Below are 23872 nucleotides of genomic sequence, written 5' to 3' on the forward strand. Positions count from 1 at the left end.
TTAGACGGTTTTTAGTTTTCTTTTGTTACTTTCAAATTTTTAGCCAACAAAATAATCTCTCCACAAAATTTATACTTTAAGTCTCTTAAATAAAAAAAAAAAATCAATGAGAAATAATTGTTGGCGGCTAATTCGTGTGTTGCTATCGACAATGAATAAATGTTTCAACTTGATCCCAGAATGGGAAGTGAGAGAGAGAACGTGGACAAGATTAGTTGGTTACATAATACACTTCTCCAATGTTAAAATGTGACTGATAAAGACATGTTGTGGTGATTGTTTGTATAATACTCTCTCGTTTTTTGTTTATTAGATAAGACTAGAACAGATCCAAATGATGAGATTTATGGATGACTTACTTAGCAAGATGAAACTAAACACTATCACTGAAATTCACTAACACATACAAGCGGGATGATACACAGACATCGTAAGGCAGACATCGTAAGGCAGACATTCTAACATTTACAATTAAACTTCAGTATCTCAACAACAAAATGGAAATAACAAAAGACCACCCGCAGACTTTCAACAGAGAAAATAATTCCTCCCCCAGTTGCCTTTAAATGTATGTAGTGTATGTTTGATTCTGTAATGTATCTAAACATGTGCATTCATGGTGATCTGGTCCGCAAACATTGGTCCACACACAAGTTATGCAGACAGTTGAATACCTGTCATAGAACGTATGTAGCACAGTCAACAATACACAAAAATTCTTCGCCGAAAGTTTTCCTGAACTACACAATAAGTAGGCTGCTGACAAGTTGTGATGAGAGAAGAGAAAAAGGAAAACAAAACGCAAAAAAAAAAGGGGGGGGGATTGATGACTAGGTTTAAATAAGAAACCAATACTATTGTATGTCTCTTGATACTTCTCATAGTCCATACTAACTTTCAAAACTCCCTGAGCAAAAATGAAAGCGCATACATAAAAAATTCTAGCTTGCTTGAGTATTAGGGAGAGGAGTGTAGAAGAGAGGAGTGTTTTAGAGAGGAGTGTTTTAGAGAGGAGTGTAGGAGAGAGGAGTGTAGGAGAGAGGAGTGTAGGAGAGAAGAGTGTAGGAGAGAAGAGTGTAGCAGAGAGGAGTGTAGAGAGAGGAATGTAGGAGAGAGGAGTGTAGCATAGAGGAGTGTAGCAGAGAGGAGTGTAGCAGAAAGGAGTGTAGCAGAAAGGAGTGTAGCAGAAAGGAGTGTAGCAAAGAGGAGTATAGGAGAGAGGAGTGTAGCAGAGAGGAGTGTAGCAAAGAGGAGTGTAGGAGAGAGGAGTGTAGCAGAGAGGAGTGTAGCAGAGAGGAGTGTAGCAGAGAGGAGTGTAGCAGAGAGGAGTGTAGCAGAGAGGAGTGTAGCAGAGAGGAGTGTAGGGGAGAGGAGTGTAGCAAAGAGGAGTGTAGCAGAGAGGAGTGTAGGGGAGAGGAGTGTAGCAGAGAGGAGTGTAGCAGAGAGGAGTGTAGCAGAGAGGAGTGTAGCAGAGAGGAGTGTAGCAGAGAGGAGTGTAGCAGAGAGGAGTGTAGCAGAGAGGAGTGTATTAGGGAGGAGTGTAGCAGAGAGGAGTGTAGGAGAGAGGAGTGTAGCAGAGAGAAGTGTAGGAGAGAGGAGTGTAGCAGAGAGGAGTGTAGCAGAGAGGAGTGTAGGAGAGAGGAGTGTAGCAGAGAGGAGTGTAGCAGAGAGGAGTGTAGCAGAGAGGAGTGTAGCAGAGAGGAGTGTAGCAGAAAGGAGTGTAGGAGAGAGGAGTGTAGCAGAGGAGTGTAGCAGAGAGGAGTGTAGGAGAGAGGAGTGTAGCAGAGAGGAGTGTAGCAGAGAGGAGTGTAGCAGAGAGGAATGTAGCAGAGAGGAGTGTAGCAGAGAGGAGTGTAGCAGAGAGGAGTGTATTAGGGAGGAGTGTAGCAGAGAGGAGTGTAGGAGAGAGGAGTGTAGCAGAGAGGAGTGTAGGAGAGAGGAGTGTAGGAGAGAGGAGTGTAGGAGAGAAAAGTGTAGGAGAGAAGAGTGTAGCAGAGAGGAGTGTAGAGAGAGGAATGTAGGAGAGAGGAGTGTAGCATAGAGGAGTGTAGCAGAGAGGAGTGTAGCAGAAAGGAGTGTAGCAGAAAGGAGTGTAGCAGAAAGGAGTGTAGCAAAGAGGAGTATAGGAGAGAGGAGTGTAGCAGAGAGGAGTGTAGCAGAGAGGAGTGTAAGAGAGAGGAGTGTAAGAGAGAGGAGTGTAGCAGAGAGGAGTGTATTAGGGAGGAGTGTAGCAGAGAGGAGTGTAGCAGAGAGGAGTGTAAGAGAGAGGAGTGTAGCAGAGAGGAGTGTAAGAGAGAGGAGTGTAGCAGAAAGGAGTGTAGCAGAAAGGAGTGTAGCAGAGAGGAGTGTAAGAGAGAGGAGTGTAGCAGAAAGGAGTGTAGCAGAAAGGAGTGTAGCAAAGAGGAGTGTAGGAGAGAGGAGTGTAGGAGAGAGGAGTGTAGCATAGAAGAGTGTAGCAGAGAGGAGTGTAGCAAAGAGGAGTGTAGCAGAGAGGAGTGTAGCAAAGAGGAGTATAGGAGAGAGGAGTGTAGCAGAGAGGAGTGTAGCATAGAAGAGTGTAGCAGAGAGGAGTGTAGCAAAGAGGAGTGTAGCAGAGAGGAGTGTAGCAAAGAGGAGTATAGGAGAGAGGAATGTAGCAGAGAGGAGTGCAGCAGAAAACTACAGATACAAGATAAAGTCAACAGATCTAGTTGCATGACAATAACTTGAAAACTGCAGATACAAGATAAAGTCAACAGATCTAGTTGCATGACAATAACTTGAAAACAGCAGATACAAGATAAAGTCAACAGATCTAGTTGCATGACAATAACTTGAAAACTGCAGATACAAGATAAAGTCAACAGATCTAGTTGCATGACAATAACTTGAAAACTACAGATACAAGATAAAGTCAACAGATCTAGTTGCATGACAATAATTTGAAAACTGCAGATACAAGATAAAGTCAACAGATCTAGTTGTATGACAATAATTTGAAAACTGCAGATACAAGATAAAGTCAACAGATCTAGTTGCATGACAATAACTTGAAAACTAAAGATACAAGATAAAGTCAACAGATCTAGTTGCATGACAATAACTTGAAAACTGCAGATACAAGATAAAGTCAACAGATCTAGTTGCATGACAAGTACGTATAACTAAACGATAGCCGGTGTTTTGACTTTTTGATAATGTAAAGCAAGATCCCATTCATCCTGCAAACTTTGTAACAATTCCAGACATTCATAGCGCATAGGAGGCAATGGAAAGGCATTCGTACGACACATGTATGCCACCCTTAATGCTTGACTTAAGTCATCATTCAGAATACAATTCAACTTAAATCAATTATGTCAAAGTGCATCCATGATTTAACAGCACGCACACACACACACAAACAAGTGAATACGTTTACTATTGAAGTACTGAAGGTTTTGTTGTTTTCTATTAATCTGTACTTGCACGCACTTATGGTTATACTATAAAAATATGTTATGTAATATACTTTGCAAGAAATGAGCTCAATCAGAATAGAAGGCAAACAAAACGAGAACATTTTCGGGTTGGCTATAATAACTCGAAGGTTTACCAACCTGTCACTTCGTTTTGGACTGCCAGGAAATAATGGCTGGAAACAAAACCATGATAAATAAATGTCTGTAACTGACGCATAAGATACTGCCCTGATATTATGTTACATTTAAAGTCCGTGTGGCTGCTGATACCCAATGTATGGCTCTGTGTCAACCGCACAAATCACACCAGACAACACACAATGAGAACAGTTATTTTTTTTTTAAAGGTATTTGAAAACATGCACAGATAACTATAATAACATACTCTTGTATTGTATATATTGTAATAACTTAAGGGAGGCAACTCAACGAGACATAGACATTTATTTACATGGAGACATGACAAACACAAAGGGCATCTGCCTTGAGTACAGCATCTCCATATTGGCTATCTACTTGGGCGGAAATCGTTAGTCTCTTATGTCAACATCCGACTTGTCTGGTCACTGATAGTGCGCACCTTCTTTCTGCACTATCTTGGATGGCGGTGCGCATGGCAAAGTCATAACATTGCCCCCGTCTTAGCACTTTTCGTCCCGAAAAGAAACACTGCAGCTGAGGTTTGACAGTTCAGGTGGAGGTCGATCAGTGGGAGCCACAGGCGGCAGGGAGCGTGTTCCCCACGAGGCCATCCGCATTGTTTTCTTCCAGTGCCGCTTTCTCTTTCTCCAGTTGACCAGGCTGTTGTTGCGATAATGACGTGGCCGTTTGCCACACAAAGAGATAGGGTCGAGCACTGTTTTCTTCAGCACAGCCGTTGATCGGACACGCTGTCTCAGCAGACCTTCCCGACAGACGCCTCTCAAGGGAGCTTCAGGTTCGCTTGCAGCCACGTTGCAAGCAAAGTCCAAAGCACCGAAGTCATCCTCAGACAACAGTCTTACGTCCAGAAGATAGGTCTCTTCAGGTTCAAGTAAAAAATGTCTTTCTCTTGACAGCTCATATTTAGAGTGATTTGATTGACATTCATCTATGCCAATGTCGATGATGATGGTAGAAGTACATATGCGCTGTTGGTGGTTTTCTTGGCATCTAAATTCTATATGTGAAGCGCCGCACGTACAGTTCATGCTAAACTTCTGGATGCAGTTGTCAAGCTTCGAATTTCCCTCGTGAGCACCGACAGATAGGCAGAGGTCTTTAAGGTCCATAGCAACAGGCTTGAACGCAGACACAACGTTGTCTTGCTCCGTCAGACTCATTGAGGTACTGGTAACAGGTACAACAGGAACATCCGCTTCAGGCACATAACAGACTTCTGTTAAGGTACTGGTAACAGGTACAACAGGAACAAACGCTTCAGGCACATAACAGACTTCAGTTAAGGTACTGGTAACAGGTACAACAGGAACAAACGCTTCAGGCACGTAACAGTCTTCAGTTTCTTCATTTGTCTCTTTCCCTTCGATTCGGTACACCTCGTTGAGATCATCACAGCAATCATTGTCACGTTTCTCGTCTTGAAAGTCACAACCACAAGACTTGCCCACAACACAGACACAGACGGCGCTCAAATCCCCAGCGTCTCCGTCACCACTGTTTGTGCAACCACAGTCTTGACCACGCAACTTCTTGACCAACGAGTCTACAGGCAACTGCTCCTTTACCAACGAGTCTACCCCTTCTTTCATTCGAGACACCATTTTATCTACCTTGTTCCCCATACTGTTAATTTGTTCACACATTGCTTCATTTATCTTGCCAATAAGCTCATAAATCTCCGGTTCAATTTCAAATAAGTAGGTATCTGGATCTTCGTCTTCATCTATCAAGGCTTGCCGGAGACGAGCTGTAAGCACCTCCTTGGTACCACCAATTATCTCATATCGGTTACGAAGTTCCTTCCTAAGCTCTCTAACTGAGAGTTGGTCTAATCGTTTCAAAGCTGCCATTGTAAATCCTACCTCCTCTCGTTGAGTTGCCTATAATCCCACTTCTGACAACCAATTGTAATAACTTAAGGGAGGCAACTCAACGAGACATAGACATTTATTTACATGGAGACATGACAAACACAAAGGGCATCTGCCTTGAGTACAGCATCTCCATATTGGCTATCTACTTGGGCGGAAATCGTTAGTCTCTTATGTCAACATCCGACTTGTCTGGTCACTGATAGTGCGCACCTTCTTTCTGCACTATCTTGGATGGCGGTGCGCATGGCAAAGTCATAACAATATACTGAACTTGAATGGTTTCATGGGGTGAACGAATTCAGTTACAAAAATTTCAAACACTTTGATTCTTATTCTGACTTTTTATATGATTTTGACAGATCTGCCTAACGCAAAGAGCTCACGAGTCTCTATATACATGTCACATGTCTGGTTATCATAGATGGGAACAAATGGAGGTACTGATAAATAATATAAAATTTTATAAGATTTCTTAAAATAACATTTTGATTATGTATTAATTTATAGGTTTAAACCAGGTACAAATCTGACTATTGATTGCAACTTACCGACCACACTGAAACGAGATTGTAAAATCCCAAGAGTTAAAATAATCCAGTGTAATCCATGGATGATGGAGCACCTCTCCATTTTTGATGCTGGTACATATCCATTGGGTGATCCACGATCCATGTCTGGAAATCATGTTCACTGTAATCAATCACATTTTTTAAAAAATCAAATTAACTTTAAATTTGATAAAAAAAAGATGAGAATCCTAGCTTACAACAACGCCAACTGAATGTGTCAAATATAGAGAGAGCTCGGCAGATCTATATCTCAACTTTTTTAACAAGGTCGTAAGGAAATCACAGAAATCATTTTGGTATCTATTTCCCCTCTATGACGTCACTGCAGTCAACTGGCCAGGCTGATTTGTAAAGTAGCACGTACACGACCATTGCTCAGTCTGACACTACGTTTACACCAAAGTAAATCTTAGTCTTGGTGATACATTGTGTTCGCTCTGGTGATAAATTGTGTTCGCTCTGGTGATAAATTGTGTTCGCTCTATCTGGAGCGTTTCTCTTGGACGTCCAGGTGTGGCTGCGGGAATCTTATTGACATACGGTAGTTTAGTCACTGATGCCTGGGGTACGTCTAATTATAGGTGTGTGACTTTACAGAAGTCTGGATTGTCTACTCTTGATGAACTCTGTAATCAGAGAAAGAAAGAAAATAGATTTAGATCTTAATTAATTTTTTTATAGTCTTACATAAAAGGATTTTTTTTCAATGTCAATAAAAATGTGTGAGTGCTATATCAAAATTATAATACAACACCACTTAGCAAAAATTATGAATATGCATTGCTATATTATGCTTTAGAACTATAATGGTATCATTATCTAAAAAATGGAAAGAAATGTCTTAACATTTGTAAGCTTAGTCTCAACAACTGAATAGTGTCCTAACACCTAAAAAGTGTCCTAACAACTGAATTCCTGACACCAAAGTGTTCTTTCTGTGATCCAAAATTGTACAACTGCTTAACAAATGTAGCAGTTCTACTGTAAACTATAACCTCATAAAGACATAAGCAATACGTTTGTCCATGGACATAATCCGATCAGGAGAGGGTTGAATTATGAATGAAATAGTTTTCATAGCCAATACATAGTCAAATATTTCCTAGTTAATATCATCTTCAAGATGTCACAAGACATTGAAACATTTGGTGACCTTTTGTCAACAGACTGATCAATAGCCTCCAACATTTTTAACATTCCACTTCGGAAAGCAAATATACAAGTTTCTTTGATAAACACTTTCTGTACATAGGAAACACATTCCAACCAGTTCAATGCAGTCTGTCTTTATACTTGTCACATTTCAAAACGTTCTAGACATTAGTAAGTTATAAGAAATAGGCCTTCAATAGTGTCTTTTATTGACTGTTAGATTAGTTCCAGACATGTCTAAAAGAAAACCAAATATTTGTTAACACCGACTGATAAATTATCCTTTTGGATGTAAATATTTACTTCACAGTAACATGCAGGATTCAAGTCATTCAAACTTTTGGTCAAGTGTAACAATATAAAAAATATAACCTATTGTAACAATGTAAAAAATATAACAAATTGTAATTCTCATTTAGTAGCCTATTCCTTGAGATGACTCGGATATTCGTTGTCTAAGCTTGAGCTTTTATTACTCACTGTGTTCTTTTGTAGTCAGACTTTGTAAACTCAATGTGGTGTCCACTGTAATAATATCTCTAGTTTATGGAATTAATAGGTTAACTTGCACAGAGTTCTATTTTAATGATACAATACAACATCAGATCTAATCCAACAAACATTCTATTAGAATGGCGATTAAGTCATTTAGCAGATTTATTGACCTTCCATAAACTATGTCCCGAGAGGGGGGTGGCAAAAGTTGAACGACATGGAGTGTCGGCGTTGAATCAACAAATTACAGACACGACTCTCTGAGGGCCAGCACTTCAGTGTAGTCGAGCAATGTACGGACTGTACGGGGGGTCATTTGATTTGCACGACACCAAACGTAGAGGAATAATAGACACGACACTCAAAAGCACCTCAACGTTTAGTCTGTTAGCTTCGTGTAGACTGTAGAGCGAGACACACACATTGCAAGTATCACTTTTGTCAACAAATTTTACTTTTTTATAAAGGAAATCTCATTCTCGAGACACGACACTTCCCTAGTGCTATTAGAGCGTGGGGTGGGTTGCCTGAGTCAGCCAGGAAAACCAATGACTTAGCAGAGTTTAAGTCATTGATTAACATGCATGACTAGATTGACCTAATGATGCAACGTCTGAATTTTATAAGATAAGAAGTAACGTCTGTATTTTATAAGAGAAGACACTCTTTTAACAAATACTTCACATATTTTTTAAAGTCAAAAGTTTCATAAATTAGTAGAGCATTAGACGAAGATGGCTAAGAAATATACAATCACACCGTACTAGAGTGACTATAATCAAAGATCATTGCAGCATATTATTAAATCGCCTTCACTAAACTTCGTAATACTTGATTTTAAATACGTTTTCAAACAGTGACATAAAGTCTGATTCTCGGTCCTGAGATGATGGAACAAGAAATTGTGTTTTTGACAGACCAATTCATTCTTTCAGGTTGGACTCAATCACACATTTAAAAAAAAAAGCAATACATTCATGAAATAAACAGGCGCTTTGGTTTCAGTCTATAAACCTGTCTGTTATTGTTGTTGTTTTTCATATTAGTAAGACCAGTGTGTTTTTATTTGTTGTTTTTATTGATATTTGTTTCGATTCTTTTTTTTTATTTAGTAAGTATAGAACACCGCTTAATTGTTTCGATGCTAAAAAACAAAAACAGGCAGGTCTATAGATAGAAACCTAATCGGGTGATCCTCAAAAAGAAAGAATAGCAAAGCCAGAAATCTGTAAGAATGACACTGATCAAGTGCAATGAAAGCAACAACTGAGCAACCATTCACATTGAATCATCTGCAGTCATGGATTTGATTTTGAAATGAACGTTCTTAATGCACTTTATCTTTCTTTTTATATGGATGGCTGATTCCTCAGACCTAGTCAGATTTACCCAAACCAATGTTGAGTGGCCCAGAAATGAGTGTACTGACCCCGACAAGTGATTGACCTGAACTCAAACCGGATGCAGCACAAGGTAATGGCACTAAAAATGTGGACAAAGTGAAGATCTTTCGTAGCAATGTCTGCATGACTGCCAACGTTTTAACAGCTCGCTAAGTTGCATACATGTGTCAACATTAATAAGTGCAGTAAGCACAGAGTGACTTTCCGCATTTCATTGAAGTTTACCAATGACCTCAGATAGAAGATTTTCACATTCATTTGATAAAAGAATTTGCCTTCAGTAGCTGTGTGATAACCATACCACGGTCTGCAGACCTGAGCACCTTAGATCAAATACTTTGAAATCATATTTTAGAATATTTCTATTTTAGAAATGAGACGCCTCTACAAAGCATGTCTTCTCAATGCCTAATGGCATCTCTTCTCAATGTCTAATGACATGTCTTCTCAATGTCTAATGACATGTCTTTTCAATGTCTAATGACTTGTCTTCTCAATGTCTAATGACATGTCTTCTCAATGTCTAATGGCATGTCTTTTCAATGTCTAATGACTTGTCTTCTCAATGTCTAATGGCATGTCTTCTCAATGTCTAATGGCATGTCTTTTCAATGTCTAATGACATGTCTTTTCAATGTCTAATGACATGTCTTCTCAATGTCTAATGGCATGTCTTTTCAATGTCTAATGACATGTCTTTTCAATGTCTAATGACATGTCTTCTCAATGTCTAATGGCATGTCTTTTCAATGTCTAATGACTTGTCTTTTCAATGTCTAATGGCATGTCTTTTCAATGTCTAATGACATGTTTTCTCGAAGAATAGGGAAACGTGAGTGGCTGCGTATTTACCTCACTCTTCCACGTGAGTTTGTTCTGTGAATATATGCATAGAAGTGTAGGTATGTAAAGTAGGTCATATATAACAGGAGAACATGCACAGTTGTAGAATTAGGAAGAACATTTTAAAACGTCGAAAAGATTGTCACACAAACGAAGTTTAAATAGTTTAAGAGACGCCAAGACATACTGGGTAATTCTACCAGACTCTACCTACATTGTATGAGATTGCAACCCACATAGCATGCCATTGTTTTCTAGACTATATGATACGGTTACCTTCATTGTATGAGACAGCTATTCAAATCGTATTAGATAGATTGCTACCCATAATGTATGAGACTGTTACCTACATAATAAGGGACAGCTACTTACATCGAATCAAATGAAATGTTTCAAAGTGTTATATATGTAGCCATACATTTAAGGGTTCTTTAATAGCGCTATAGAAAAACAGGTATTGCTAATATACTACTCATTGAATGTTTCGGGGAGAAGGTTTCCTTGTTCAGCACGCGTACAACATCTGTAGACATGAAATAGGATTAGCGTGGGCGTATAAAGAGATACTCATAGATTCGAACAATGCACTGTCCATGAAAATTGATTGCAGATCTTGCAGATCAAACTTTTCATCAAGATGTCAAGCTAGTCGCTGTAACCAATGTGTTCGCGTAACCAATGTGTTCACTGTAACCAATGTGTTCACTGTAACAAATGTGTTCGCTGTAACAAATGTGTTCGCTGTAACCAATGTGTTCGTGTAACCAATGTGTTCACTGTAACCAATGTGTTCACTGTAACCAATGTGTTCGCTGTAACCAATGTGTTCGCTGTAACCAATGTGTTCACTGTAACCAATGTGTTCACTGTAACCAATGTGTTCGCTGTAACCAATGTGTTCGTGTAACCAATGTGTTCACTGTAACCAATGTGTTCGCTGTAACCAATGTGTTCACTGTAACAAATGTGTTCACTGTAACCAATGTGTTCAATGTAACCAATGTGTTCACTGTAACCAATGTGTTCGCTGTAACCAATGTGTTCACTGTAACCAATGTGTTCACTGTAACCAATGTGTTAGCTGTAACCAATGTGTTCGTGTAACCAATGTGTTCGCTGTAACCAATGTGTTCGTGTAACCAATGTGTTCACTGCAACCAATGTGTTCGCTGTAACCAATGTGTTCACTGTAACCAATGTGTTCGCTGTAACCAATGTGTTCACTGTAACCAATGTGTTCACTGTAACCAATGTGTTCGTGTAACCAATGTGTTCGCTGTAACCAATGTGTTCGTGTAACCAATGTGTTCACTGTAACCAATGTGTTCGCTGTAACCAATGTGTTCACTGTAACCAATGTGTTCGCTGTAACCAATGTGTTCACTGTAACCAATGTGTTCACTGTAACCAATGTGTTCGTGTAACCAATGTGTTCGCTGTAACCAATGTGTTCGTGTAACCAATGTGTTCACTGTAACCAATGTGTTCACACGAGAAAAACGTTGCCATGGAAGAGTCCCTTTCTCTTCAAGAATAGTTTCGTTCTGTTTCTACCGTGTACAGATCTTAGCAATGAAATAGAATCAAACAAGATGAAGCACTTCAATGTTTGTTAAAATCACACATTACATACGTCAGTGATATTGTGCACAAACAAGGTTCTTATGCAAGTATAATCTTTTTAAAACTCTTTTTCTATCTCGAAACAGGGAGAGCCAAAGAATGTGTTGATTACAAGTCTGTCAGAAGCTACATATTCAATCAGCTCATGGCTGTGAGGGTGTACAAGGAATTTATTCTTTTCAGCGTGATATCGCCGTCAGGAATACTTTGGTGTATTAGTTATCGATATCAGATTAACGTATTCGCGTATGGATACATTACAAAGTGCGTTTATTTTTTTTTTATACAGTAGGAATTCAGGTAAATCTTATCTTTTCAATTCACATACACACAAAAGCCAACACACACTAATAGGCTACTAGTTTATCTTGGTTAAGCCCCGCGCTCATTTAAAATTCAATCTAAGTCAAAACTTGACTCTTAGCTAGATCTACCTACTATCTCTCGTCGAGTGCAAGTGAAATTTGAAACACAATGTTGGCCCCTGAGACCTCGGCTTCTTTTCTTAACCAGGGAGCTAGTAAAAGATCAAGGGAGTTAATCAGAACGTCTCAACACACACACACAGACAGGCACAATCACCTATTGGTAGGTTTGCTGCATGGATCTTGGTCTAGAAACACACACACTCACACACACTCACATCATATTTAATAATGGAGATATGGGAGAGGGTTAGGGTCGAAGGGAACATGCCTGAGTCCACGATGGGAGAGGGTTAGGGTCGAAGGGAACATGCCTGAGTCCACGATGGGAGAGGGTTAGGGTCGAAGGGAACATGCCTGAGTCCACGATGGGAGAGGGTTAGGGTCGAAGGGAACATGCCTGAGTCCACGATGGGAGAGGGTTAGGGTCGAAGGGAACATGCCTGAGTCCACGATGGGAGAGGGTTAGGGTCGAAGGGAACATGCCTGAGTCCACGATGGGAGAGGGTTAGGGTCGAAGGGAACATGCCTGAGTCCACGATGGGAGAGGGTTAGGGTCGAAGGGAACATGCCTGAGTCCACGATGGGAGAGGGTTAGGGTCGAAGGGAACATGCCTGAGTCCACGATGGGAGAGGGTTAGGGTCGAAGGGAACAAGCCTGAGTCCACGATGGGAGAGGGTTAGGGTCGAAGGGAACATGCCTGAGTCCACGATGGGAGAGGGTTAGGGTCGAAGGGAACAAGCCTGAGTCCACGAGACAAAGGTAGCTGGGACACAGGGTTCATTGTGGACGGGGAATAGATTAGGTATTTAGACACAGTTGTCGTGTCGTTGGCAGAATAACTTGGTATTATAAATTTAACACTTTTACAACTGTTACATAGGTCAGTGGGCTTAAAAAACATTCACTTGACTGACAGGGAAAGAAGAAACAACTATCATTGCTACCAAAATATTTGGGCTAAAAGATGTGTAGGAAGTGGGGATAATGTTCCATCATAATCTGAAAATGTTATATCACATTCTAACCAAGACATTGTTTACTCTATTCAACAGATTTGATCATTGTTCATTTTGAAAGCAGATAATAGTTTCAATAATTAATGAACTCTCCAATTCTGAACTTTGGGTGTGAATGTGTTTGAAATATACAAAGACAGAGATCTGATCTGCTTAAAGACTAAATTAAAAGTCAACTCTGAGACTATCGTTCACCAAAGTCATAGCTTGGATACATCGATGCAACTTAATCCACCATTACGGACAGAGGACTCGCTCTTGTAATGAAGCGGATAGGACATTGAGGGAAAAGAGAGATGACTTGAAGATTGAACTTTACGGAATTACAGAAGCAATCAACTAGCAAGACATGTGATGGACTAGGCATGGTAACATCGCTCGGGGGGGGGGGGGGCCGGTTACACACAGCTGGGAGGGGAGGGACGACTTTACTGCCAGGCATTTCTATTTGAACGTTACAACTGGGCTACACAACGAGTTGAAAGAAATAAACCACTTGCTGGTCTGGTAGTCTCTAGTGAACTACTGAAATAAATGCATCCATTGTAACATAGTCAAAACACTACAGCGATTTGGGACTAGAGTGCACAAATATAGTTTCTTCAGGTCGCTGATATCAGTTGTTAGTTTGTAGCAGCTCCTACTAGTTCAATGACCGTCCATGATAACTTCCCTTCAGCTGCTTATTCAGCTTTAGAAGGACGTTTAAAAGTTCTTATTTGTATGTCACTGACATTGTTGACATTAGTGAAGAGGAAATGAAAACAAAACATCTCGCTGTTAAAATGAAAAAAAACAACAAAGTATTGATTCAAAGAAATCATGTGTGCAGAGTTCAGTCCCTGGGGAAGGGGAGGGGTTACAGGCACAACATCTGGGACTAGTCTTATTGAATCAATGGTTGGGTCAAGATGGCCTAGTGATGTCTTGACAGAGATTTTAGTATGTCCTCCTCTCCCCTCCACTTAGAGGTTACAAAACGAACACGGTCCAGTGGCTAAAGATGAACAAACGTTTTGACCGGTAACAAAAAGATGTACAAAAGTTGTGCTCCCCTGACCAATTGTTTCCTTGGTGGAAAGTTGTTGCCCAGAGGCGTAAAGATTACAAGGCAATATAACCCTTCGGGATTTCGGCCTTCATTCCGCATCAACGTGCAAGCCTTCTCTGGGACAATGGTGTTGCTAGGTGACAATACAGAGGACACAAGGCCGACACTTTGCGTGTGGTGTGACCATGTCAATACAGCCACATGTAGCCACAATAGAATTGTGACATTAATGTCATTACATTTTCTATACATAAACTTCAAATGATTACAAATGGTCTAACAATAAAGAAATCCATTGTGACGTTGACATATAGAGTGACATTATGTGGCGGCAATGTTTTTCAGGTGACACCTGGTTTGCTTCTATTTAGTTGTCATTTCAACATTTCGTGGCAGTTCCTAGTCTCATGTTTCAGAAGTAGCTCATCACATGCAACAAACTGAAGGCATGGAGTCTCAAATCCTGGTGAAGTGGTTCTGTTAAGCGAGCATCAACTTCAGATGAATGTTAAATTATGCACTAACTGAGAAAGTTTTTTTTTTCTGTTACTAAAGACAAAAAGTCTTGTCGGGTTTTGTGTATTAAACAATCTGGCAATCTTAATGGTAGGAATGTTGTGCTAGATGTAAATGTTTATTTCTAACAAGATCAAAAGAATGTTAACAAAAGTATACCCATTCAAATTGCACGCAAACAAATTTGATTTTCTATTCAAAGTAGAGAGGGGGCGCTGTGGCTGAGTGGTTAGGTGCTTGGCTTCCGAACCAGACGTCCTAGTGAAGAATGGGATTTTTTATTTCGGGATCATTGGGCGCCTCTGAGTCCACCCAGCTCTATTGGATACCTAACATTGGTTGGGGGAAAAGTAAAGGCGGTTGGTCGTTGTGCTGGCCACATGACACCCTCGTTAACAATGGGCCACAGAGACAGATGAACTTAACATTATCTGCCCTAAGGATAGTAAGGTCTAAAAGGGGAACTTAATTTTACTTTTTACTATTCAAAGTAGAAACTAAATGTGGCAAAATATGTAGGCTGCAGATGGGACTGCGTAGCCACGTGAAATAATGTACTCCTCATGAATCACTCTCACTATCTATCAAGTAAGATGTAATTTTGTTAGTACAGTGGAGCAAGGGACAATACATTTGGCTGATCAGACGAACTAGTTTCAAACACTTCACTCGTTTGTTTGTTTGTTTGTTCAACATGGAGAACAAAATGTCAGTGAACGTAATTAAAGACAACAGCTGTGTCAGAGGCTTGTAGCCGCCCCTTGACTTGATCAGCTTGTAGCCGCCCCTTGACTTGATCAGCTTGTGCCGCTCATTATCTGATTCACTTGTAGTCATTTCTTTACAATCTTCCTATTTCGATTAGCACAAAAACAACAAGGCACGTCACCTGAGAGGCAATAAAATTAGCCCCCAGACTTCCGTCGTATCCCCTGCTCTGTCTGGGACATTGATAACGATAGCGGGGGGGGGGGGGGAGGGTGCAGAGAAGTTTGATACGGACGTGAGCGTCAGCCAATTAACCAGAGGTCAACTGGGATGAAGGTCATAAAGAAATACATGTTCGTTACCATTTCAATCATGTAACTTTTTTTTTTTAATTATTGGCTTTGAATAAAGTCTAATAAGGTTACTGTGACATGTATCATCAAAAGTACTTTAAAAAAAAAAATTAAAAACTAATTCAGTCCTTTTATGTTTCAGTCATTGAAGCTTGACCAAAGACTTCTATGTTTAAGTCAACGTTTTCAAATTATTTCTGAATAATCGTAACCAAAAACTCATTAACTATCTATAGTTTCATTTTATCCAATTTTTAATCAGCCCTTGTCAAACTAGTTACATCTGTTCCTGTACATACTAAGACACGACTACAAATTCTGTAAGAACCAAGGCTTTTAAACAAAAAAAAAAAAAAGGATTAACTTTAGAATAATTATCTTTGGTACAGCAAGGCTACAACCACCGACTTATAATCCTCGCGGCTGAACTATATTACGCCTAGTTAGTCACAAATAGTACCAGACAAATGACTTAAATCTGAAAAAGGGGGGTGGGGGGTTCTATAACATAGCAGCGTTAGATGTGGCGTCTATCACAGCGGATGCTAAACTTCACTGTTTGCTGTTCCAGATGCATTTGTAATCCCCATTTCATATTTAATAGAGCATTAATGAACTCTATATTTCTTGGGAGTGGGACGGGGCGATGCTGAAGATAGACACGTCATCAAAACTCGTCAAAGGAACGGTGCTGAGGAGGAGAATACGATTACTAATTAGTGAAGCGGCTCTGAGCGACACTTTAAATAAAGCTGGCGTACAAGGGCAACCACTGCTAGGGTTCTCTTCAAAGCACTTGGCGAATTTTGTTTTTTTAAAGACCTTCGCAGGAGCAGTAAGAATGACTGCATACAAAGCCGGGAGTCGTCAAAAGAGCAGTTCTAACGGACCATTAAGCAGACTACGGGGTGCCGATTCACCCCGTGCAGTAGATTGCTTGGGGAACTCTTGAAATGCTCGGCACTTAGAGGCTTGACGCCCCACCCTTCTTTTAGTTCCCTATTCCTCCTTATCTAAAATAGCAGAGGTGGCGCTTTAAGGAGGTATAGATCAAATATGCAAGTGTAGAAAGTATTTTTCTACAATGCCTCTATTCAAGTCAGAACCTCATGGAGGAACCTGGACGTTGATCTAACAATTTTCCTAGAAATTTAAAAGTTGATTTATATCGCTAAGAAAAGAATTACTTGCTCGTTGGTCACACGGTTTGACCGTTCTAATTTATCAAAGTATACAAGATATAAAGAAAAAGGTCCAGAGTGGTTCACCGTTTCACTGTTGTTGTCTTGAATCGTTCATACGTTATAAAGAGAAAAACAATCGTTCTAGAAGTGGTATACAGGGAGGTAATTCTTTTTCTTTGAAAGTATATTTAAGGTTTATCCTGTTTTTAACTAAGTTTTAGATCGATTTTAAGAAGTTTACGCCAATAAAAAAAAATCGGGTGATTTTGATAAATACCTCAAAAAATTACTTCAGAACTGACTAGCTTAAACATCTTGCAGAGCGGAAGTAGGACGGGGGGGGGGGGAAGGACGCGAAGAAGGGTTTCAAACCAGGGTTAGGGTTACGACAGCCTGATGGATACCACCTGATCTGTTTAAAATGAACAATATGTTCAATATGTCATTACAATCCTTCTATTAGATCAATCAAATAGTGCACAGTGAAAGAATGGTTCTTAATCAAAAACTACAAGCCTGTTACATAAGATCTCAATTATTTCTATTTCATGTATAAAATGTCAACAGTTGATTCTGACCATGACATCATGGCCTAAATATTTGACGATAGTAACATTGTTATCTTTAACCCAGTAGTCACTACAGAAGTCACTGCAGTAGTCTAAGTCGCTCCAGAGGTCGCAGGACAGTGAATGGTCGTTTGTAACGGTCTTCAAAGTTTTTAGTCCTACAGGACTTCACAAAGATATTTCAGTGCCTCAATTCCTGAACTGGGGCTCCTGAAAGTTACATAGACACTCATGTAATGTAGTACTTAAGAGTTAGTTGGATACAGACACACGTGTATAGCGAAATGCAGCGCCGCCGTGATAAAGCGAAAGAATACTGGTGACAGAGACATTGACATTGTCAAAACGGGGCCATTTTAGTGTCCGTCACAAGCCAGAAACTCTTCAAACATGTGACACTTACTTGCCAGACATTTCAATGTCACAATGTGATAGACAATTACTGCCATCTCCAAACATGTTTTTTTTAAATACAAGAATGTGAAAGAATGAGGAGATGAAACTGTATTAAGGAAAAACAAGAAATATAAAAATACTTAAAAATCGTTGTTGTATCAATTAGTTTGGATCAGTCATGTAATTAAATTTGTAATAGATCTAGACTAACAATAATAAACCCGTGCTATTATAAATATTTTTACCTTTTTTTTTGTTTCGTGCAATTTCATGTTTTTCGCTTTCTCACTACGCTATGATTCTATCACTTGTTTTTTTTTGGGGGGGGGGAGAAGAAGGGAGTATCTATGTGAAGGTTACCGTGATCACTTTTGAATGCATTTATAGAATTTTTAAATAGTTAGGACGACTTGAATTCGAATTGAAGCCTCTTCAAGCCTATATACAAACACTTTACCAGGGAAGTGCTTATGAACATAGAAGGTGTTATAGTTCTCTGTTGTTAGTTTTAAACTTTCAAGCGGCCACCTATTTCTTTCTACATAATTTAAAGAGGACTAACTAATTCAACTTATACCACTAAATCAGTCAAATACAATTTCTTTCCCTTGTTTGATACAAACAAAATAATTACCACTTGTAAGTTGGTTATTATTTTAAATTGGTTCTTGAGTTGTCATGTAAAGAAATAATTGCACAAATTTCAGCTTGATCCGAGATTGGGTGAGGGAGAAATAACGTGAACAATTTTTTCACCAGACAGACAGAGTAGATTTAAGCTTTGTAAAAACATTTTTGAAGACCTAAGTTAAAGATCAAAGTCTAAATCTAAGACCTAAGTTCAGGTCCACTTGACCACTTGATAAACTCCTGGGAGAATAGTTTCAAACCGTGGAGGAAGACAAAGATAAAGACTGTAAACTTTCGAAAGAATGTCAACTATTGACGGAAATGTCAGAGAAACGGAAACAAATGTGTACTGCCAAACTTTAGAAGAACCACGAAGAAAAGGTCAGTCAGGATAGCATGATGTCCAACAGTCACTTCAGATTTCTGTGTGAATTTTCCAACCTCGTATATACCTCGTACTAGGACGGTAACTAGGACTTAGTCAGTGGTGCACAAATAAATGTTTCTCATTGTTAGAACTAGTTGAGACACTTACGTAAGGACAAAAACATGATGTTTTGGGGTTTTGTTTTCTAATGTTGAATTGGTGTCCTCTAGTGATAGCATACAATATTCAAACTTGATGTCCTCTAGTGATAGAATTACAATATTCAAACTTGATGTCCTCTAGTGATAGCATACAAAATTCAAACTTGATGTCCTCTAGTGATAGCATACAAAATTCAAACTTGATGTCCTCTAGTGATAGAATTACAATATTCAAACTTGATGTCCAAGGAAACGTTTTAAGCTCACGAGCACTAAGTACATACAAAACATTATCTCCACAAATCCACATTTTAAAAATGTACAAAGAAACTTATCGAAACTTTGGCCAGTATTAGCTTCTTTAGCGCCCAAAACCAAACTACCTTGACCAACACAATATCCAACAACATGTTCTAAAGATGTTGACCTCTTCATACAAATCAATAAAAGTGTTTTTCACAAATACTTACACAGCGAATAACTTTTTAAAAATAATTGCCACTATTTAGAATTTAGATTAATAAAAACTTCCTTAGTTGTTTTTGCTAGTACAATACTCCAAAAATGAAAGATCAGCAGCAAATTTGTTCCAGAAAGTGTTTTTTTTATAGGTAAGAATATTTAGGATAGTTCTATCCAGTCCACAATTTGCGGGGTCTCCTTAAGTTCAGTTGAAATGTTTAGTTATCCCAGGCTTACACACAAGTTCCACGGAAGAAATATTTAATTATATTTTTTTGGTCACGGGCTGACATCAAAGATCTCACGGCCGATAAGGCAGTTATATTGTAATCTTCTGGAAATCAGACAAGCCCCCCCCCCTCTTAACTTCAATTGACACTCATGCAAATCCAGGTTCTTCCGATATCTTTTTTTTTTTAATACGACGACCCCCCCCCCCAGTCCTTTTCTTCCTCTTACCCTTTCCCCCCCCCCCCCCAATGTGCGGGTCTCTCCTTCAAGAACGTTTCTGTTGACTTACCCCCCCTCTCCCACTCTGGGACAGTTGAACCTGGGGGGGAACAGATTTAAGGAGAGAAGGGATGAGAGGGGCGTGTGATATTTCCACTAAAGGTGGGGGAGTAAACAGAAGTCAACGCGGTATTTTTTAATTAAACACATTTCTTTGAAAAGGTCACGACCAGGTTCGTACCTCCTGCCATTTCTTACGTTGGAGCTGAGAGGAAGAATCGCCAGTGATAAGCTGGAAGATCAAAACAAAGGAGGTGAGAATGAGGCTCCCGCATGCTGCTTGTGCCACCTGACAGCGTCAAGTAGTTCCACAGAAGTCCAAGAGTTAACACTGATTTGTCATTTCGTCAGCACATTCAGGCTTGAAACTTTTTAAAAGTTCATTAACACTAAAAAAAAAACAAGGTTACGAAAGACAGTTTGTGTGGAAACACAAACTCAAAATCGGCCCCCGGAGTAAAATGTTTTACATAATTCGGATAATCCTTCAGAGTTGAAGATAGTTTACTTCCTAGTCCAAACCTCCCGCAGGACGACGGGGGATGGGAGCAGGCAGGGTTTGAACCTTCGATCGTCGATAAATCCAAACGACAGTCCAGCGTGCAAACCGCACGACCAGTGGTCCACCCAGGTAGGCTTCAATATTTTCAGAAAGAAAATCCGAATGAAATTATATCAAAGACAAATGAGAGATAAGAATGGAGAAAGAAGTGTTAACAGATCTTGTGTAGTGCCCCAACCGTCCCGCAGATCAAAGGATACGTGAAAGTGAATGTAAAGTTAGATGTGAACCTGGCCTAACTAGTTTGTGGTCTATAGGGCAGATGATGTAAAGTTCATCTGTTTTTGTGGCCTACGGTTAACGAGGGTGTCATGTAGCCAGCACAACGACCAACCGCCTATGCTTTTCCCCAATTAATGTGAGGTACCCATTAGAGCTGGGTAGACTAAGAAGTTGAAAATCCCAGTCTTCACCAGGATTCGAACCCGTTAATAAGTTAATTGTTTTGAAAAGGCTCAATTCGAATCCTCAAAAAAAAAAAAATTCCGCCATATATAAAAAATGTTCACGAAAATGATGTTTATAAGATTACTATTCGTCTGAAATTAGGTCTAACATATAATGCATACTAATTAGCTTTTTCTTATAAAAAACTGCTTGCATAATTAATTTAAAAAATTAGAATTTTCGCTTTCATGAAAAAAAAAAGTAGCCGTTGCATCAGAACTTTGAATGGTCTAAAATATTGTGAAGTCGGATTTTCAATATCTCTTCTAGTTTACGAGATCTAAATGGGACGGACGGACAGACAAAACTAATAGCGTCTTTTCCCCTTTCGGGGGCCGCTAAAAACGTTTCAGAAAGTTCAACGAGATTCCTAGTTACGTTGGTTTGCAGCTACTGTGTCTCGTGTATTGGTAATGCCAAATCTCTCTAAACTATAAAAAAAAATCAATGTTTACATAAATAGGAAGAAGTTTATATTCTACGATTAAAGTTGTAGTCCATGTGAAAAAAATACGGTGACATTATCTGATTGTTAGGTTAGACTATGAGGTAAACGGTCAAGTATTCATTAGACTTGGTGGTCAATGTGATACTTCATTTTTCAATTCATCTGTGACCAAGAAATATCAGGTATTTAACACAACAAGGTGACCCCGATGACCACTGTGCTACCTAATGGACACACACAATAATGAAATAGCAATGCTTTTCTTTTTTCTTGGTGGAAAACTTTGTTCATGTCATTAAAAATAAATAATAATAACTTTTTTTTTTTTACATTTAGAAGTTAATTCATTTCTTAAAATGTATTTAGTAGTTTATTCTGATTAAAAAGAATGATGTACGACTTCGGTAAAAAAAAAATGCATTCCTAAAGCTCTCCATACTAGCTTACAAAACAATAAGCTTTCTACAAGATTTTGTCAAGTCTCGATAAAGCAATGGGGAGCTAAGAAGACAATTCGAGAACACTCTGCTAACTTATGTGAGAATTATTTTTTTTTTGACTAAGTCAAAAGTCAAGAAAAGAACATTGAATGTATTGAAAGCGAGCTAAATAAAGGAACAGGGCTAGTCTACTGTTGACCTTTTCTAAACCAAAGATGCCTTATTTAGAATAGTCTAGGGCTGGAAATAGACGCCAAGCTACACAAATATAGGTCTTTGTTCAGCCGGAATAGTTCTCAACTAGTACAACAGAAGCGTGAACAGAACCTATCCAGCTGCCTACTGATAACCTCGCCAATGAAGAGAACAATTGAAACGTTTTGTTACAACTTTCTTTAGAAAACATTTTTTTTTTAATTTCAAGTCACAAATAGTGACTACTAGTTGTCTTGATACAATAATAACAAAGATGAGTATAACAAACAGGTTCACCAACATTAGTAAAAATACATACAATTTTTAGACATGCGGGCATCGCGGCATATTGAAACAAAAAATGTATCAGTCTGAGGCAGCATGGCAGTGCGCGGGGGCCTGGGTGAGTATCAGGCCACGAATATGTGTACTATGGGCTGAAGGGGACAAAAGATTTTCTTTTCCCCAAGACGCAGGACCTATAGCGGTTACCCCACTCGCCACCCACTAAGGCCGCCTCTGATTCAACCGTCTTCAATTATTTTACCACGGACTGGCTTGTTCACGGGGAGACAATATTCCCGCGCTATTCGCACACAAACTGTAAGACAATAGAAACGTGTTGTGTGTTCTTTTACAGGAGAGAGTGTGCTCGAAGCAGCACATTTAGCATTGCCTCCATACTTCAAGCCCGTTAAGCCTGTGACATGAAGACGTGAGAATCACTGTAGTCTACACATGGCAAGTTCACTGAGTCTCACCTTACCCCCCCCCCCCCCACCCCTTTTTTTAGTCTGAGTGTTGAACTTTTAGTCAATGTCTAATCCTCAACAATGTGGTGCAGTGCACTTGAAATCCTTGTCCCAGTGTGTGTGTATGTGTGCGCGCTCATTTCTTCGTCTATGAATGCGCTAATTAAACAACACCTATTGGATGTCTCCTGTTCGACCCGGTGACCTTACACCTAGTTGTTATCAACCATCACAAGTCTAGATCAATGTGTGTACCCGAGTGCAGTAGATTGAAGAAATGTATTGGCCTAACATATAAGGCTGATCTGTGATCAGACTCTCCAGATATATAAATGAAAATAAAAAGCCAATTATTATCCTTTGTATTCTTCATTTCAAATACTTGTTTAAAATAGACTGTGTATTTACTTACTGACTAAACGCGAGAGTCAAGCCCCTGAGACCAAGTGTTAAAGTTTTATAAAGCATAACAATTGTAAGATGATTATTGACAAATTGTTGTTTTGTATAACTAAATACCTTTTAATATTTCTAAACGATCTATTTTCTACCGCATCGCTCTTCTAACACAATTTCCTATTCGCTGAGCACTCAATAACCCAGTCCATACTAGTGGAGACTTCTGGGACTCTGTGTGACTCTAGGAGAGAGATCAAAGACGAACAAAGATGTTTACTTTTGGTCATACTTTTGTTTCATAAAGCTGGTCAAATTTGTACGGGAGGACACGTGAAGGGAGGGGGAGATACGTCGATTTGGGTGTTATATATGGTGGAACATGACACTGACAACAATGAGAGAGAGAGAGAGAGGCTATGTTATATATGGTGGAACATGACACTGAAAACAATGAGAGAGAGAGAGAGAGGCTATGTTATATATGGTGGGACATGACACTGACAACAATGACAGAGAGAGAGAGAGGCTATGTTATATATGGTGGAACATGACACTGACAACAATGAGAGAGAGAGAGAGAGAGGCTATGTTATATATGGTGGGACATGACACTGACAACAATGAGAGAGAGAGAGAGGCTATGTTATATATGGTGGAACATGACACTGACAACAATGAGAGAGAGAGAGAGTGGCTATGTTATGAGTACATTCTGA

General features: G+C 39.4%; 1 protein-coding gene across 4 annotated transcripts in view; it reads right to left on the minus strand.

Moving 5' to 3' along the window:
• The window catches only part of LOC106056671 (mucin-17-like), a 106295-nt gene that overhangs the window by 40292 nt on the left and 42131 nt on the right, over nt 1-23872 (minus strand). For 3 of the 4 annotated variants that reach the window (XM_056038410.1, XM_056038408.1, XM_056038407.1), the window contains exon 2: nt 6025-6671. In XM_056038410.1, the coding sequence (XP_055894385.1) occupies nt 6025-6148 (124 nt within the window). In that variant the 5' untranslated portion in view covers nt 6149-6671. The remainder of the gene's footprint in view (nt 1-6024; nt 6672-23872) is intronic. The other variant, XM_056038409.1, reaches the window with a different exon arrangement.

This window comes from Biomphalaria glabrata, chromosome 8, assembly GCF_947242115.1.
Source record: "Biomphalaria glabrata chromosome 8, xgBioGlab47.1, whole genome shotgun sequence".
NCBI lineage: Eukaryota > Metazoa > Mollusca > Gastropoda > Planorbidae > Biomphalaria > Biomphalaria glabrata.